Genomic DNA, 17028 nt, shown 5'->3' with positions numbered 1-17028 from the left:
CTTTATTTACACTGATTCCAAAAATATATGGTTTTTATATACTTTTGTCTATAATAGTGAAGATATTAGGTATTTCCGGTTTAATGGAAGTCTTTTCCGGTTTTAAATGGAAGGTTTATGTATGCATAGTTAAAAAACATAGTTTCTATGTACTTTTCCAGGAAATAAGTGCAAAAATAGCAACTTCCGGTTTACTCAATGTCACTTCCGGGTGATATTTTTCAAGGTCATATGTCAACGAACTGTTTGCAAAAGACCTTATAGCTTTATCGTGTATCAAATTGAAGTAATAATTAACCTTAAATTTAATCATTTCAGGGACAATAACTCCTATAAGATGTCATTGGATTGTTTAAGGCCAAATGTATCGTATCTTAATCACAGTTAGGCGAACATTTTTCACTAGTTCTTTTATATATATATCTTTCAAAGTGACAGAGGAAATAATAAAACAAGGAAAAGTTAAAATTTAGAATATGACCTTGACCTTTGACCTTGACCTCAATTTCACTTAAATGATCTAAGGACCGCAAATCAATTTATTTTAGGTCTCTATCACTTACCATTCATGCTATACATTTATATACTTAGTATTCCTTATGTCGAATACAAAAGGGGAAATAACTCTCATATGGAGTTTTCGTATCGTTTCGGTCATAACTAGACAAAACATCCTGAGGATATAACGAGCAATTTGGTAAAATAAATTTGTCGCTTTCTTTAAGGTTACAGAGGAGATGAACTCACAGGAAAGTGTTTGGGGAGATAACTCCTAAAAAGAAAAATATTCCGTTACGCAGGGTGAATTTCAAAGGTGCATAAACTGTTCGATATTATATACCAAACATCTAAGCGACATCTTGCAAAACAAAATTTATATATGCAAGAAGTGGCGGAAGAAGAAAAAAAATAATACTCAGAAGAAGAAAATCAATAGGTCTTTCCACAGAAAGACAGCAACCAACGACAACCACCGAAGTATAAACTCCTTATTTGAGAATATTTTGGTACATATAGAATTCGGCGGAGGTAAACATGTTTATAAGTGATTAATCCTCCCCTTTACTAGGATAGTTAAATTTGTAACAGTACAAATTAAGAACAAACTCTAAAAATGAGCTGGAAATGTCTTAATTTATCCGATTGGCACACTACACAAAAAAACAACTGACACCATGGCAAAACACAAAGTATGATATGAGAGTGTATTGAAAATCAGTTCAAATCACGTATCAGCAAGAACACTTAATACTGTAAATCACTTTCCATCAGACTAATGTATCTACCAGCTACAACTAACGGATTTAGTAAAACAAAAACGAAAATAAAAACGTAAACAGTTTGAGGAAAGCACGATCTTGTTCAATTTCATGATAATAAATACACAATATCGACTGATGAAGGACTATACGATCATATATATGTATAGCAATACATATTTAGTTTGAATTATCAAAAACAATCCCGTGTCCTTTGTGATGTTTTGGGTATTAATGAACGTAGTCTATGTATAACTGGTAATTTATTAAGTCGGAAATGTCGTTACCACAAATTACTTTGAAGCACTACAACAACTACATGTATTACTTAAATCAAAATTACAAAGTTTAAAAATCAGAAGAATTAGAATGATAGCAATAGAGATGTGAAAATGTTCATAAACAATGTCCAGTGTATTGAAATTAAAAACTGTGGTTACTCTTTCAGAAATGACAATACAGCTGTTGTTCCCAGGGTAAGGACAACTACCCATGGGCTTTACTCATTCAGATATGCAGGAGCCAACCTCTGGAACGAACTACCCAATAAGATGAGGGAAGAAATGCCTTCGAATCAGTTCAAAAGTTTAGTTGGAAATTGGAAGTGCAGTTCGTGTCAGTTGTCCTGCAGATCTCAGTGAGCTTTAGAACACTTATTTTTTTTTTATATGCTCTTTCTTTCATATTTGTGTTGCCTACTTTTTATTTTGTGTTCTAAATGCGTGAATTACTTTTAGTGCTCAATAGCTACTGCATGAATGTAAGTGTGTCTACATTTTATGTCTGCTTTATCTGCTTAGTAATTGCTATAAATTGCTGTGCATGATACCAGCATTTATGATTTGCATGAAGTGTTTTTTTTGTTTGTTTTATGTGTTTTTAAAATGTCTTGTGCTTATCAGATATGTGCATGTCGGTTAAAAGCTCTACCCTTTTGTTATATGTATACCCGACTTTACATAAATCTTTTATGCTTTTTGAGTACTCTCTCAGATCTGTACTTAAGTGAACTTTTGTTGTTGTGGTGTACAAATACCCGTCCATGTCCACTGTGTTTTTGGCAGATTTTTTGGCAGATGTATGTCTATTAGTATCCATCTGATGAGTTAAGTCTTTTTCAACTTTTGTTCTTATGTTGTACTGTTACACCACTGTCCCAGGTTAAGGGAGGGTTGGCATCTTCGAACTAGTTTAACGGTTAACCCGCCACATTCTGTATGTGCCTGTCCAAAGTCAGGAACCTATATTAAGTGGTTGTTGTTTGTTTCCATGTTACACATTCGTTTTTCATTCATTATTTTCTACATAAATTATACTCCATTCTCAAAGAATATTTATAAGTTCCGCTAAAAACTAGAATCGAGGCTAAGGTCGGTAAGTCGAATAAGATGGACGCCGAGAAGACAAGCAAAGAAGACGATAAGCACTGTTGAGTGTCGTTATGTAATGGCAACGGTCGGAGGCACCTAAAATTGTCGTTCAACAGGTTTCCCCAAACTGACCATAGAAGAAACATGTGGATCCAAGCAATTAGAAGATATTCAGGGCCCATGTTCAACATAATAATTTTACCATTCGGTGAACGTTGCATGTTGATGTACATAGGTTAATTATAAGTCAAGGTTCAGTTTCATGATAATGAGTGTATCTACTGCATTCACCAATGAAACTGTACATTTTAAGGTTCATCATAACAAATGGACAAAATAGCTGTATTTATACCTCAAAATCTACCCAGAGTACAGACTAACCTGTGCAGTTTGAAAAGTTTTCAGGACAGGCATCCACTAGATATAAAACTAGAGGCTCTAAAGAACCTGTGTCGCTCACCTTGGTCTATTTGCATATTTAACAAAGGACACTCTCCAACATTGTAGAGGAGAATAGACTTACTGACAAAAATCTGTTTTGTAGATCTTGTATTACTGATTATTTAGTCTGTTTAGTTTCTTTGCCTTATTAATAGATCTTTCCTTGCTGATCATTTTGTGATTTAAAGTTTTAATTATCTATTATAATCTAAATCATATAAGGCATAACAGAAAAAAAAATGTTTCTCTCTGAATATCATAGTTTACATGATAATAGGCAAAATTGAAAAAAAAAGTCATTTTTGGGCAATGACTCCTATAAGTAAAACTCATTATTCTTAACATATTTGCTCCTTTCATATTTTCTCTATTTATAATGGTTAAAAAAATAATAGACAAAACTTGCATTTTACCCTTATGTTCTATTTTTAGCCATGTCAGCCATGTTGATTGGTAGACCCAAGACCACAATTAATGACCGCACTTTTCTTTTCGTTGTTCACGAATATAGTTCCCTTTAATTAAAGTGTATTTTGTCTTTCTTTATTTTTTTTCTTTCCTTTTCTCTTACATTTCTTAGTTTTTATAAGGTGGAAATGAAAGAAGAGAGCTGAAATAAATTTTTTGATGTTTTATCTGATTTTGATATGGAAAGAGTGATTAGGCCAGGTGCAAAAAGGCAATATTGACAGTTTTCGGAACATCTCTTGACTTGTCAATAGGGGTATGGATGTGTATTGGCTAAATTTGTAAGATGTAAACGTTCAATATTTCTGGACTTGTACTGTACATTACACACACAAAAGATTTGACAAAAAAAAAACAGGTTTTTTTTTTAATTAGACAAAACGTTATAAAGAACTAATACAGGAACTAATTGTGATCTGTGGCCTAAGATCGAGGTTGATATCCAAAATCTTGAAAATAAAGAATGGACCAACTTTATTGGCAGAAAGTCACTTCAAATGATAAATAATATTTGTTTATTGTAATTTTAACTATATAAATCATGATTATGTGATAATGTGCATTTTTGGGCATTTTGGGGCATTTTGATGCACATGATGCACTGAACGCCCTTTGACCCCTGTTTCAGCCCTTTCTGTCAATACTGTTGGACCCCTTTTTATTTTTAGAATATATTACTACTCTTATGTCTTTCTTCAAAATGGATGCATTTTTTCAAAAATATAGACTAAAACTGAATGATAGCTCTGCACCTGGCTATAACGGGAAGTGTCAAATTTGGACAGGTTTATGTACACCTAATGGCAAATATGGGGTTATTAATTGTAAATTTCCAGATGCCAGAGGGTGGAGACAAATGCATGTGCACAGGCTTGCCTACATGGTGCATCATCAGTATATTTTTGTTGATAAAACTTATAATGTTTCGCACCTGTGCCACAATTCGAAATGCATTACTGTCGAACATCTGTCGTTGGAACCTCATGGTTTCAACAACAGCCGACAGTCATGTGTTTCAACCGTTCCTGCTTGGGCTTGCAGAGTGGAGTTAAAAATGAACAATAATAATTTGGGTAATATATTAATTGGGTACATTTATTTTTATTATTATTCTAGGGCTGGCAAAAAATTTATATCAGAATGCGAGAGTAAAAGAAAAGAAATTTCAAAACTGATGTATAACAACTTTAGATTCTTTTTTTTAATATTTGGGTGGTCCTAAAAAGGACCTTTTATGATTCTGTTTGCTGTTGATCTATTGGTGGATCAGCTGGTATCTCAGTCTGCAGCAGGTCTTGGAAGCTTTTGTTTGCAGTAGCTGTCATAGAACTGTAAGGCAGGCTGTGGATCTAATTGACCTTTGCTGTAATGGTCATGCTTTTTATTCATTTCTCTCCATGTCTTGTGCTCAGCTAGCTTTTCTGCATTGCTTTAATCTCCTTTCTTGAACTGCTGGTCTAAGTACATGATCCTGGTTGTATTTAAAGTCAGTGTCCATTTTCTTCAGGTAAAGTTGACTTCGTGTTGAAAGGTCTACTCCTAGATTCTTACATTTCAGTTGGGTTGAAGTTCCCGGCATGTTATTTTTTCTATGTACTCCTGAAGCAAGTCGTCCTTCCAAATTTATGGAGTAAATTACATTTTTGGGCAAATTTACAGTCAGTGCTCTATGTACTCCTTCATTTTTGTTTGTATTGTCATACAGTTTCATACTTTCAACAGCTGCTTTAGTTAATTTCATTTTCAGGATTTCTTGTAGTAAAAATTTGTCTGTTTTATCCATTTGCAGGGCAGTGATTTGGTATGTGGACAAGATGAACGACTCCACCAGTTAAGTGCAACATCACCTTTGCAGACAATGGAATTTTCCAGACACAGGGTGCAGTCACCATCTTAGCAGCGAAGAGTTGCATCTAGAACTTGTTTTTGTCGTACTTTTCCATCAGTTTATTTATTATCATGGAACATCTGCACTTGAGATCTTTGCTAAACACTGTCTTCAGTTGTCTATTTTCCTCTTTTGTTTTTCCATGGAACATTCCCGCATTGTATTGAGCTCGATTAGAGGCCCTGAATTGAGACTGTCCCAAATGTACTGGATCTGCCAGTCTTTCTAACTTCCACATTGGTTCGAGAGCTTTAATGACATCTTCAATACCTCTAGCTGAACGTCCATCTCCATCTGTGGTCACATACCGTACAAGAAATTTCTGTAGTCCTAGCTGGTTTCCAATCTCTTTTCCCAGCTCATTCTCTGACAGGGAAGCAGCGCTGTATAAATTTGCTGTACATGGCCTGGACATTCTATTGGAAAGCCTTTCCCTATTAAACATGGACAGAAGCTTGCTTATGATCATAAGATAGTATCCAAAAGTAAATTTTGAAAAAAAAAATCATGTTTTACTTATAAATGGAAAAAATAAAATAGTTGTTCTTCCAGTTAACATTACATACAGTCTGCAGTAAGTCTTATAAACGTTTATTAGATTCATAAACCATCCTGGATTTTTACCAAACTTGGACAGAAGCTTCTTACAATATAAAGATAGTATCTAGAGGAAAATTTTTAATAATTTTTCCACATTTTTGATGAGCCTGTGACTAACAGCAAAAGTAGACGAGACACTGGGTTCCGCAGAACCTTTACGAATTTTTGTTCTCTCAGTACATGAGTGCGCTTCGTATATGTTTAAAAAATTTAAAATGTTAGTAGACTAAAGCTTAAGAAAAGCATAGGTTTAAAGTGTCTTAAAAACGTTTATTAGATTCATAAACCATCCTGGAATTTTTACCAAACTTGGACAGAAGCTTCTTACAATATAAAGATAGTATCTAGAGGAAAATTTTTAATAATTTTTCCCCATTTTTGATGAGCCTGTGACTAACAGCAAAAGTAGACGAGACACTGGGTTCCGCAGAACCTTTACAAATTTTTGTTCTCTCAGTACATGAGTGCGCTTCATAAATGTTTAAAAAATTTAAAAATGTTAGTAGACTAAAGCTTAAGAAAAGCATAGGTTTAAAGTGTAAAATTAAAATAGAGCATTTGTTCAGATAACTGATTTTTAAAGAATTGATGGTCTTTCTTTGTTCTTTTTCGTCTGACATTTCCAATTTAATTTGCAACACACTCTTATGAAGGGCAATAATACCAATCACCACTAGTATCTTTCAAGGCATTTAAAAATACTCTGAGGCGATCAGGACTTTCTATATTTGAAAAAAAATGTTTGTGAATTTGACCCTTGAAGACAGACATTCCAACTATATCTCAGACACACCTTCTGGGGTCTTCAAGAATAATACCAAGCATCATTACTATCCTTCCCGTCATTGAAACAGGCAAAGACAAACAGATAGATAGCTATTCCTGTATACCCCTAACTATGATTCTGTGATATAGTTAGTGATAAGTATTATCTTTTCCAGGGATTATGTGATTTTATATGGCATGATAATGAAAAAAACTTTGATGTGTTTCAATTTAAATCAGATAATGAGATTCTAAATATAAATTTTATTGCTGCTTTTGTTATACTGTATAGAAGAAAAACAGTACAGCAGGGAAAAAGAGTACTGCAAAACTTTTGACGTTCTTTTCTAAAAGCATTTTATGAATTAGTATAGAAAGTGTAGGTCATTAACCTTGTTTTAAAGCTTTAGGTTGTAAAACATACATTCATTTCAAAGGATTATACTAGCATAGGATAATTATGTGAAAAGATAAAAACTAAATGACAGAACTTTGAAATAAAGTATGAGTAGGTAGCTCTTAAAGAAGATAGCACAATATAAATATATTTTCAGAAACTAAGAAATATTGGTCCTTTTTGGTTTATATACACAATATACTTTAAAATTTGAAGTAGAAAATATTGTTCAAATATAACCTTTGCATTGTACTGATTCAATCTGAGAACAAGTGAAATAAAAACAATCAAGACACATGTTTTAAAATTATTTTTTCTTTTGGCAACCCATACCTGTCAAACGATGAATGTCAAAAGGACGAGGTACGTTTTAGGGATTATTTTGCCCTGCTACTTTACCAAAAATGAAACATTAACTGATTTCAATACTTAAATACGATTATTTAAGAGTTAATAAAACAATTTTACTGTAACACAAGATAAAGTTACAGACACAGGTTATTTTTCTAACCAAAATAGACTGAATTAACAAAGAGATCAAGTGTCTCCTAAAACAGTTTTGCATGTTCTTTCCTACAAATAAAATAGTAAATATTGTGCAAAAGTTTGACATATTTCAAAATTTTCTAAAATTATTAAATCAAAATGCAGTTATTATATGACGATGAAAAACAATCTTATCAAGAATGAAAGCTTTGATGACATATGCCTTAAGATAATGCATTCACAATACTTCATATAGATGGTAAAGTAGGCAAAAATGATGAAATCAAAGGAGGAATTTAGTATATATATGGTAAACTACACATGATGACTTTGAGTCTTATGTAGACGAAACGCGCGTCTGGCGTATCAAATTATAAGCCTGGTACCTTTGATAACTATTGAGTTGAGGAGTGGGGAAGGGCGAGTAAGATTTTCTAAGATACTCTGCACTTTGACAGTTTGATATGATTTACCACGTTCATCAAACAAATACTTAAAAGCTAAAACAATTACAAAATCTTAAAAGAATACTTAATACATAACAAGCAAAAACATTAAAAAATACTTTAAAAAAAACAATAATAAACTAATTTTAACATGTTAAATAACTACTTTCTATTGACAGATTTTAATGTCAACTTTTCTAACCGAAGCATGGTGTTGTATTCATGAAAGTGTTTGAAAACCTGAAATTAGGTTTCAGTTCATCAGTTTACAAAATATATCATGTTCTGCTCACTCTACCACCATTCAATGTTCAGTGAACGGCAAAACCAGAGTAAAAATTCAGATTTGGCAAACATGTGTAACACTTAACCTCATAATGAACAAATCAAAGGGGTGACTGTGGAACACAAATATGGTAACTTTTGGTTTTCTTCTGAACGGCTGTAAAATCCTTCTGCATTTTAAGAACACTGCCAATAACTTGGCAAAATTGAAATATGGTTTGTGGTGCAAATGAAAGTTTTTTTTTAGCACAAATGAAATGCCAATTTGTGCAAAAGCAGAGCACCAGACACAATGACTAGCCTAAGCAATTGGTTTTATTTTGGGCTATGTACATATCATCAATAATATTTTATTTTGTAATTAAAACATTATGTCTGCCACAATGGAACACCAGCTTCCGCTTTTTCATCTTTTCCATCTTCTTATTCATCATCATCGTCTTCATCTTCATCATCTTCATCATCTTCTCCTACATCATCATCGTCTTCATCTTCATCATCTAATTCAGGATCAATGTTAGAATCTGAGTCCTCCTCATTCTCTTCCTGGTCAAGGTCATCAGGATCAGTAATCACCTTCTTAATAACAAGGTTCTTCTCTGTTACCACTCCTGAAGAAAAAAAGGGTGGACCCTATAAGTATCGATTATCCGGTTGTCTGCATGTTGATATTTTACAATATACATATGCAGATAACCTGATAATCGATTTATCGGGCTTTATTTGCGTCTTTTGAAAGTGTTTTCTTGGTTTCACCAGCAACCGAAAGTTGACTTGATAAGTTAGGGTCAAACCTATCAACGTCGGTTCAAACATTATGATGTTGCTGATATGTCCGGGTCAAAGTTATTAAGGCTGGGTCAACATATTTGACATCACAATGCCGTGATATGGAATAATATTAAGAGCTGAGCAGAGTGATATAGACAGTGGGACGACCGATAATTATAAATAGAAGACCACCTGCATCGATCTTAACAATGACCACATTTTAGTATAAAAAAAAAAATATAAAAAATGGTAAAATTCATCATATAAGGGCAATAACTCCTATAAGAAGTAGTATGACAGTTTTGGTGTAAATGAACAATATGTAGAGCTCAACATTTTGAACATGTTTGTCCAATTTTCAGATGTTCTCTATTTATAGCAGTTCTCAAAATAATAGGCAAAACTTGTATTTTACCCCTATGTTCTATTTTAGCCATGTCAGACATCTTGGTTGGCAGGCAAAGCCATTGGACATATTTTTCACACTAAATACACCAATGATGATTGTGGCCAAATTTTGTTGAATTTGGCCTATAGTAGTTTCAAACAAGAATATTTTTGTTAGAGTTAACAGAGAATGACGGACGCCAAGTAATGGCAAGGTAAGCTAAAAATTATGACTCCAAAAAGGTGAACCAAGGCTGTAGTGCGTATTGATAACATTGCATACCAAGTTGTCATCTTTGGGAGTCTCTATCAAAAGTAAACAGAATCAGACAGGCAGAATGGAATTGGTGCAGAATGAGGCGGAGTTAAACATATGTTTTGTGAAATCTCAACCCTCCCTCTATACCTCTAGCCAATGTGGAATAAACAAACACAAAGCAATATGCACAGTAAAACTCACTTTATTAAAAGAAGTAGAGTCTGATGTTAGAATAGGTAACAGAAGAAACTAAGCAAAATGACAATGATACATAAATTAACAAAGGATTACTATAGTGGAGTGACCAAGCCAACAAATTTTCAACTTTAATGGACCACCCTAACTGCAGGCTAAATTATGAATTTTCATATAGAGAATTGTTTAAATTTAAAATTTTGCCTAGGCCTGGTCGTAGAATTGAAAAATTGTGCAAATTTGTAAAATTTGAAGTCAAAGTTTGGAAGTTTAGTTTTTCATTTAGTGTAAAAAAAACTCAAGGGGTTATAAAAAGTCAGTAAATAATGTCCAAATTGTGAAATAGGCCAGGCATTACACCTTGTACGAATGAATAAACAATAGCAGTTCACTTTCGAGTCAATTTGAAAAAAATTGTAATCAACAAATGCCCATTTTTAGGGAAATTTAGGTGGGCAACAAGAAAAAGGCAAAGACAAAACAGGAAATGGCTTTCAATTGATATGTTGTACATTACAAGTACATTTGGAGATATATTTCTGGTTTTTACTCGGTTTCTTAAGAAAGAATTGAAGTTTATTTTGTTTTTGTTTAATCATATACCGGTTGCAAGCGGCAAATATTTCGCTATGTTACTGAATAAAATGGTGATAAGTAAACATATATTTTTCTTTTGTGAACATTGAGATAACATGGGCAGGAGCATTGACATCAGCAGCCTACTATAAACCCCATCAGAAAGAATTGCTGCAAGGGTGCACAACATTTTCAGAGAACCGGGCTTCTTATTGTTCTTCCCTGGGTTTAAACATTAAACTTACTCAAAGATGTAACCACCATCCGTGAGTTCTACTGTAATATATGTTTATGAAATAATTTTCCAATATTTCTGACTGTACATAGTTTGTTCACACATTGTTTTTATCATTGTCTTCTTTTGAAATTGCTTTGTGAGTAGGATGATTCCTACATCCCTCAGACCCTCCACACAACCAAATACTTGGAAAAGCTGAAGTGTGTTGCATACACAACTTTTATTTCAAGCTCTTTACCCGTGCATGTATAAACAAGGTCTTGGAGGAAATATGATGACATAGGTCTCTCGAAAAATCTTCAATGTCTTCAGTGCTTTGAAATAAAACCAAACACGAACTTTGACAGTTAAGGAACGCCGTCCATACTTTTGGTTCAATGCTTTTTATACAGTTTACATTTCTCTAACAATTGAGAAATGCTTAAAATAAAGGAGCCATGAGAGCATCATAGGTTTGTATTAATTCTGGGACATTACCATTAAACTGTTCGCAAATAAGAATATGCTAACTGTATTTCGAGCAAAAACTTAGAGTCAACACATATGTCATCTATCCCAGCGAAAGTTAATAACTTACTACATGTAACTATTGCCATAAAAGAATGATGGAAGCTGTGACATTCTCATATTCTTATAATGCGGGACTATAAAAGGTTTGCACAGCATTTTGCTAATCATATCAAAACATTATTCCATATTGGTATATATAATAAAGTGTAACTTTGTTTGGTGTATATGACTGGAGCATAAGGTAGAAACCGTCAACGTATATACAAATTTGAATTCTGATAGTCTTTTGTAAAAGCTGGTCCGAATTTTAGGAAAACTTTATCAGTGTTTTCTGCAGAAATAAATATTGAATCCAAGTTTTGTGTGAAATAAGTTGGATAAATATCAAAGACTGGTCCGATGTATCTACTGTTTCCCTAAAACAAACCTATCCCCATTAGCATAGGACAAACAAGATCAATGTGAAATACTAGACCCAACATTTGATTCTCCAGTGCGCTTTTTTTTCCTGTATATACGATTTATTTAGCATAATGTTTTTTTCAAACTTACACTGCAGTTTGGCTAAATCGTACTTTATTTTCAGTTCATGAAGTAGGAAGCAGTAATATTGATCATTATTTTACCAAAAGAAAACACATGACAAAGGCTTTTTGAGTACAAGCAAGTCTTCACGAATAACACAAAACAGGCAATTAGAAGCCTTCTCGTACATGTAAAACATTCAACTCATCGTTAAATCTTCTTTCTTTGGACTGCTAAGTTGAAAATATAACAGAGCAAGCCATGTAGTATAGGGCCTTGGTTTTAAACTCTTGTGAAAATGGAGTGACTTTATTTCTAAATGTCTTTTAGATAATTTTATTATTTTTTGGAGCCATCGTCAGATTCAGTGAAACCTAGATTTATTCTAAGATGTGTGCTTGCAGAACATACTACAAGTCCAGTCCAAACGCATGGGCATTTTTCTGGTCATAACAAACTAGGATATATAATAAAATAAAAGCTTGCAAAGATGTCAGCATTAGTGGACTACTAACATAGATATCTCCCGGGAATACCACTTATCTGCTTCAATTTGATTTTTAATATTTGAAAAAATATATTTTTAACTTTTAGAAAAAACATGATAAAACTTCTTTTTGGTAAAAATTTATCAGTCAAAATCTGTTTAAACCATTGTTGAATAAACCTATGATACAGAAATATCAATACTAGCATAACTTATTGACAAAAGCACAAACAATAGTATGATGAATGTTTGAAGCCATTCGTCAATAAATAGTATATCCAGACATTCATAGAATTATTAAAATGTGTCCAAAAGCATGAATTTATTAGAAAAAAAACGAGCCGGAAAGGTCTTATAACTGTAAAAAATGATGTCTTATTACTTTTGAGTGTGAATAAATTAGAAGATACTGATGCAATGTAATTTTACAAATGTTGTAACCACTCCGTGGAAATAGAACAGAGTGCATATATTCTTAAAACTGAGTGAAAACGAACACAATAGGCAAAATAGAAGAAATTATAGTTTTACAATATAGATATGTACTTAAAAGTCTTCATAAAATGCAAAATCAAGTTTGTTGACTTTAAAAAGAAACAAAAGTATATAAATGTGGAATGTGTTCATGGGACACAGATGATGACCCCGCTTGAATATAATGTTATGAAGAAACGTAGCTCAAGAATGATAAAAGTGATGGTACCCATATTCATACTTCCCGTACGAAATAAGTAGTAGGATTCCACCTAGAATCTAGTAGGAATGTAGTAGGAATCTACCTAGAATCAAAGATTCTATATAGAAAGTAGGCAGACAGGGAAAATGAACAAAATTCTGACTGGATTTTTTATTTTCTCACTAACAAAATCCTACCATCTAGCTGGAATTTTAAAAGTCTGAAGTGTATGGATTTTTTTCTGTTTTGAAAATCTTAAGTGGGAATTTGGACAGAAAATATGATTAGATTATTCATTTTCCTACTACAAGATTCCTACCAGAAATAATTTATTCCTACTAGAAAATCTTTCTACATGGAATCTTTTAATTGTCTTAAACTGCATTCCTGTTTGCTGATGACACAAATTTTGCTGTGTTAAATGTAATCACGTTCCAGTTCAGAAATTCAAAAGTTGGAGGGTAAAAGAATGAAAAGTTGTGTTTGAACACAATGTTGCAAGGGTCAAACAACTACAATATTGAAATATGAGAAAATATGGCTCATGTAGATTGAAGGTAATTTTCATACTTTTAAAATGAAATTTTTGATCTGTTTGCCAATATATTTAGTAATCAGTTAATTCAACAATAGTGCATAATTTTACTCATTATTTGTTCATAACTCTTAAATTTCATCTAATCAACATTTTTGCCCATCTACATATATAACACAATTTCTAGCTTGAATATATCACAGCTTCCTCATGTACATTTCAAAAGTCAATTTTTTTAAAATGAATATATTCAATGCATTTCCTTTGTTCTTTGTTGTTGAGATTTAAACTTAAATGATTGACCCAGATGTGTATTTGTGAATATACACTTACATTTTGTATATTTTAGATTCCTACTAGAAAATTTTTTTTTTCTATGAGGAATTTTTAAAAATTCCTACCAGGTTTTCTAGTAGGAATTTTATTTTCCCGCCAAATTATTCCTGCTAATCTAAATATTCCTGGTAGGAATATACAATATTCCTACTAAGAAATTCCTGCTAATTTATATTTTTCGGCTATTTTCTGTGTGGATTTCTACTACTGTCTGACTAGAATATTACTCTTTTCTGATAGGAATTCAATGCAATATTCCTACTATATTCCGTGTACATTCTGTGTGGAATATTTCATACAGGTTTATCCAAGTTTTGTCGTTATAAGCATTGTGTATACAAAGTTTCATAACATTTGGTTGAGGCAAACTCTCAAGTTAGAGAACGAAAACGAAAAATTCAGCAAATTTTCCATTTGTACAGGGGCATAACTCTAAAACAGTAAAAGTGACGCTACCCAAATTCACACTTGATCTGTGTTTTGTAGTAATTATCATTGTGTATAAGTTTCATAACATTTGGTTGAGGCAACTCAACTTAGAGAACGGAAACCAAAAAAAATTCAGCAATTTACCATTTGTAAAGGGGCATAACTCAAGAACGGTCATAGTGACGCTCTCCAAATTCAAACATAATCTGTGTTTTGTGGTAATTAGCATTGTGTATAAGTTTCATAACATTTGGTTGAAGCAAACTCAAGTAAAAGAACGCAAACGAAAAATTCAGCAATTTTTCCATTTGTAAAGGGGCATAACTCTAGAACAGTAATAGTAACGCTACCCAAATTCAAACTTGATAACTAGTGTACTAGTTCAGTGAAAATGGACTTCATACTAAATTAACTCCAAAACATATAAATGAACTAGAATTAAAAAAATATGCAAGACTAACAAAGGCCAGAGGTTCCTGACTTGGGACAGGTGCAAAAATGAGGTTGGATTAAACATGTTTTGTGAGATATCAACCCTCCCCCTATACCTCTAGCCAATGTAGATTCAGTGAAACTCAGTTTGAAAGAAGTCTGAGTCCAATGTCAGAATAGGCTTAGCAAAATTATAATGATACATAAATTAGAAAAGGACTACTAGCAGTTACTGACATGCCAGCTCCAGGTCTCAATTAAAATAATTACTGGTATATATAATTTACCTTTGTCATCAAAAGCAGGAGGGTAATTTAATGATTTATCTGGAATCCTTGGACCTTCAATTGTCCACTTTGTAAGAACAACTGGTTCACTGCTGGAGGTCAAGAAGGTCATACCATCTTTACCCCATTCAATGTTATCCACCTAAAAGAACAAAGGTCTAAAATATAAATTCTATCACTCAGTCTGCAAATTATAATATTTTCTTCGCCAGAAAAAAGTTGTGCTATAAGAATAAAAATGTACAGCTTGCATTAGTTTGAGGATGCTAACAATTTGTTATTATCATACTGTAAAATAAGAAAAAAATTGACGTTTATTATTGCGATTGTAACAAAAATGCGAGATTAATCATTACAATCTATGGAAAAACTGCATACAAATTTAAATGCTGTCAACACTTATCAGGGGTGTGGAAATGCCATGCCCGACTCGCCCGACTCGTACATTTGACCGACTGGACATGCAATTTTTTGTGTCTTTGTTGTCCGTGGACAAGTAAAAAAAATGTTGCTTGACAAAGTCACATTGTTAATTTATATTATCATATAAAACTAGAGGCTCTAAAGAGCCTGTGTCGCTCACCTTGGTCTATGTGCATATCAAACAAAGGACACAGATGGATTCATGACAAAATTGTGTTTTGGTGATGGTGATGTGTTTGTAGATCTTACTTTACTGAACATTCTTGCTCCTTACTATTATCTCTATCTATAATGAACTTGGCCCAGTAGTTACAGTGGAAAATATTATGTAAAAATTTACAAAAATTTACAAAATTTATGAAAATTGTAAAAAATTGACTATAAAGGGCAATAACTCCTTAAGGGGACAACTGACAATTTTGATCATGTTGACTTATTTGTAGATCTTACTTTGCTGTACATTATTGCTGTTTACAGTTTATCTCTATCTATAATAATATTCAAGATAATAACCAAAAGCTGCAAAATTTTCTTAAAATGACCAATTCAGGGGCAGTAACCCAACAACGTGTTGCCTGATTGGTCTGAAAATTTCAGGGCAGATAGATCTTGACCTAATGAACAATTTTATCCTCGTCAGATTTGCTCTAAATGCTTTGGTTTCAGAGATATGAGCCAAAAACTGCATTTTACCCTATGTACTATTTTTTAGCCATGTCGGCCATCTTGGTTGGTTGGCGGGGTCATCGGACACATTTTTAAAACTAGATACCCTAATGATGATTGTGGACAAGTTTGGTTAAATTTGTCTTAGTAGTTTCAGAGGAGAAGATTTTTGTAAAAGATAACAAAAATTTACGAAAAATGGTTAAAAATTGACTATAAAGGGCAATAACTCCTTAAGGGGTCAAATGACCATTTTGGTCAAGTTGACTTATTTGTAGATCTTGCTGAACATTATTGCCGTTTACAGTTTATCTCTATCTATAATAATATTCAAGATAATAACCAAAAACAGCAAAATTTCCTTAAAATTACCAATTCAGGGGCAGCAACCCAACAACGGGTTATCCGATTCATCTGAAAATTTCAGGGCAGATAGATCTTGACCTGATAAACAATTTTACCCAATGTCAGATTTGCTCTAAATGCTTTGGTTTCGGAGATATAAGCCAAAATCTACATTTTACCCCTATGTTCTACTTTTAGCCATGGCGACCATCTTGGTAGGTTGGCGGGGTCATCGGACACATTTTTTAAACAAGATACTTGATTGATGATTGTGTTTAAGTTTGGGTGCATTTGGCCCAGTAGTTTCAGAGGAGAAGATTTTTGTAAAAGTTTACGGACGACGAACGCAAAGTGATGAGAAAAGCTCACTTGACCTTTCAGGTCAGGTGAGCTAAAAAAGTCCTTAAAATTCATTTATGAAGTAGAAAAAATATAAAATAACAAGACGAAAGCAACATGTTTTAGTAAAACAACATCAATGATCAAGAAATAGATCGATTACCAAACAACAAAAAATAAGTATGCGGACCCGGGTTTCATTAATAT

General features: G+C 32.9%; 1 protein-coding gene across 1 annotated transcript in view; it reads right to left on the bottom strand.

The window, feature by feature from the left end:
* Positions 1–6951: 6951 nt before the first annotated feature.
* LOC127705333 (uncharacterized) overlaps positions 6952–17028 on the bottom strand; it is a 45364-nt gene continuing 35287 nt past the window's right edge. Inside the window, exons 11-12 of the mRNA XM_052209647.1 lie at positions 15049–15190; positions 6952–9016 (exon numbers count right to left, since the gene is read on the bottom strand). Of these exons, the coding sequence (XP_052065607.1) occupies positions 8829–9016; positions 15049–15190 (330 nt within the window). The 3' untranslated portion in view covers positions 6952–8828. The remainder of the gene's footprint in view (positions 9017–15048; positions 15191–17028) is intronic.

This window comes from Mytilus californianus, unplaced genomic scaffold (genome assembly GCF_021869535.1).
Source record: "Mytilus californianus isolate M0D057914Y unplaced genomic scaffold, xbMytCali1.0.p SCAF_6, whole genome shotgun sequence".
NCBI lineage: Eukaryota > Metazoa > Mollusca > Bivalvia > Mytilida > Mytilidae > Mytilus > Mytilus californianus.
Note: the sequence above shows the minus strand (reverse complement) of the source record. Positions and strands in the feature narration are given on the sequence as shown.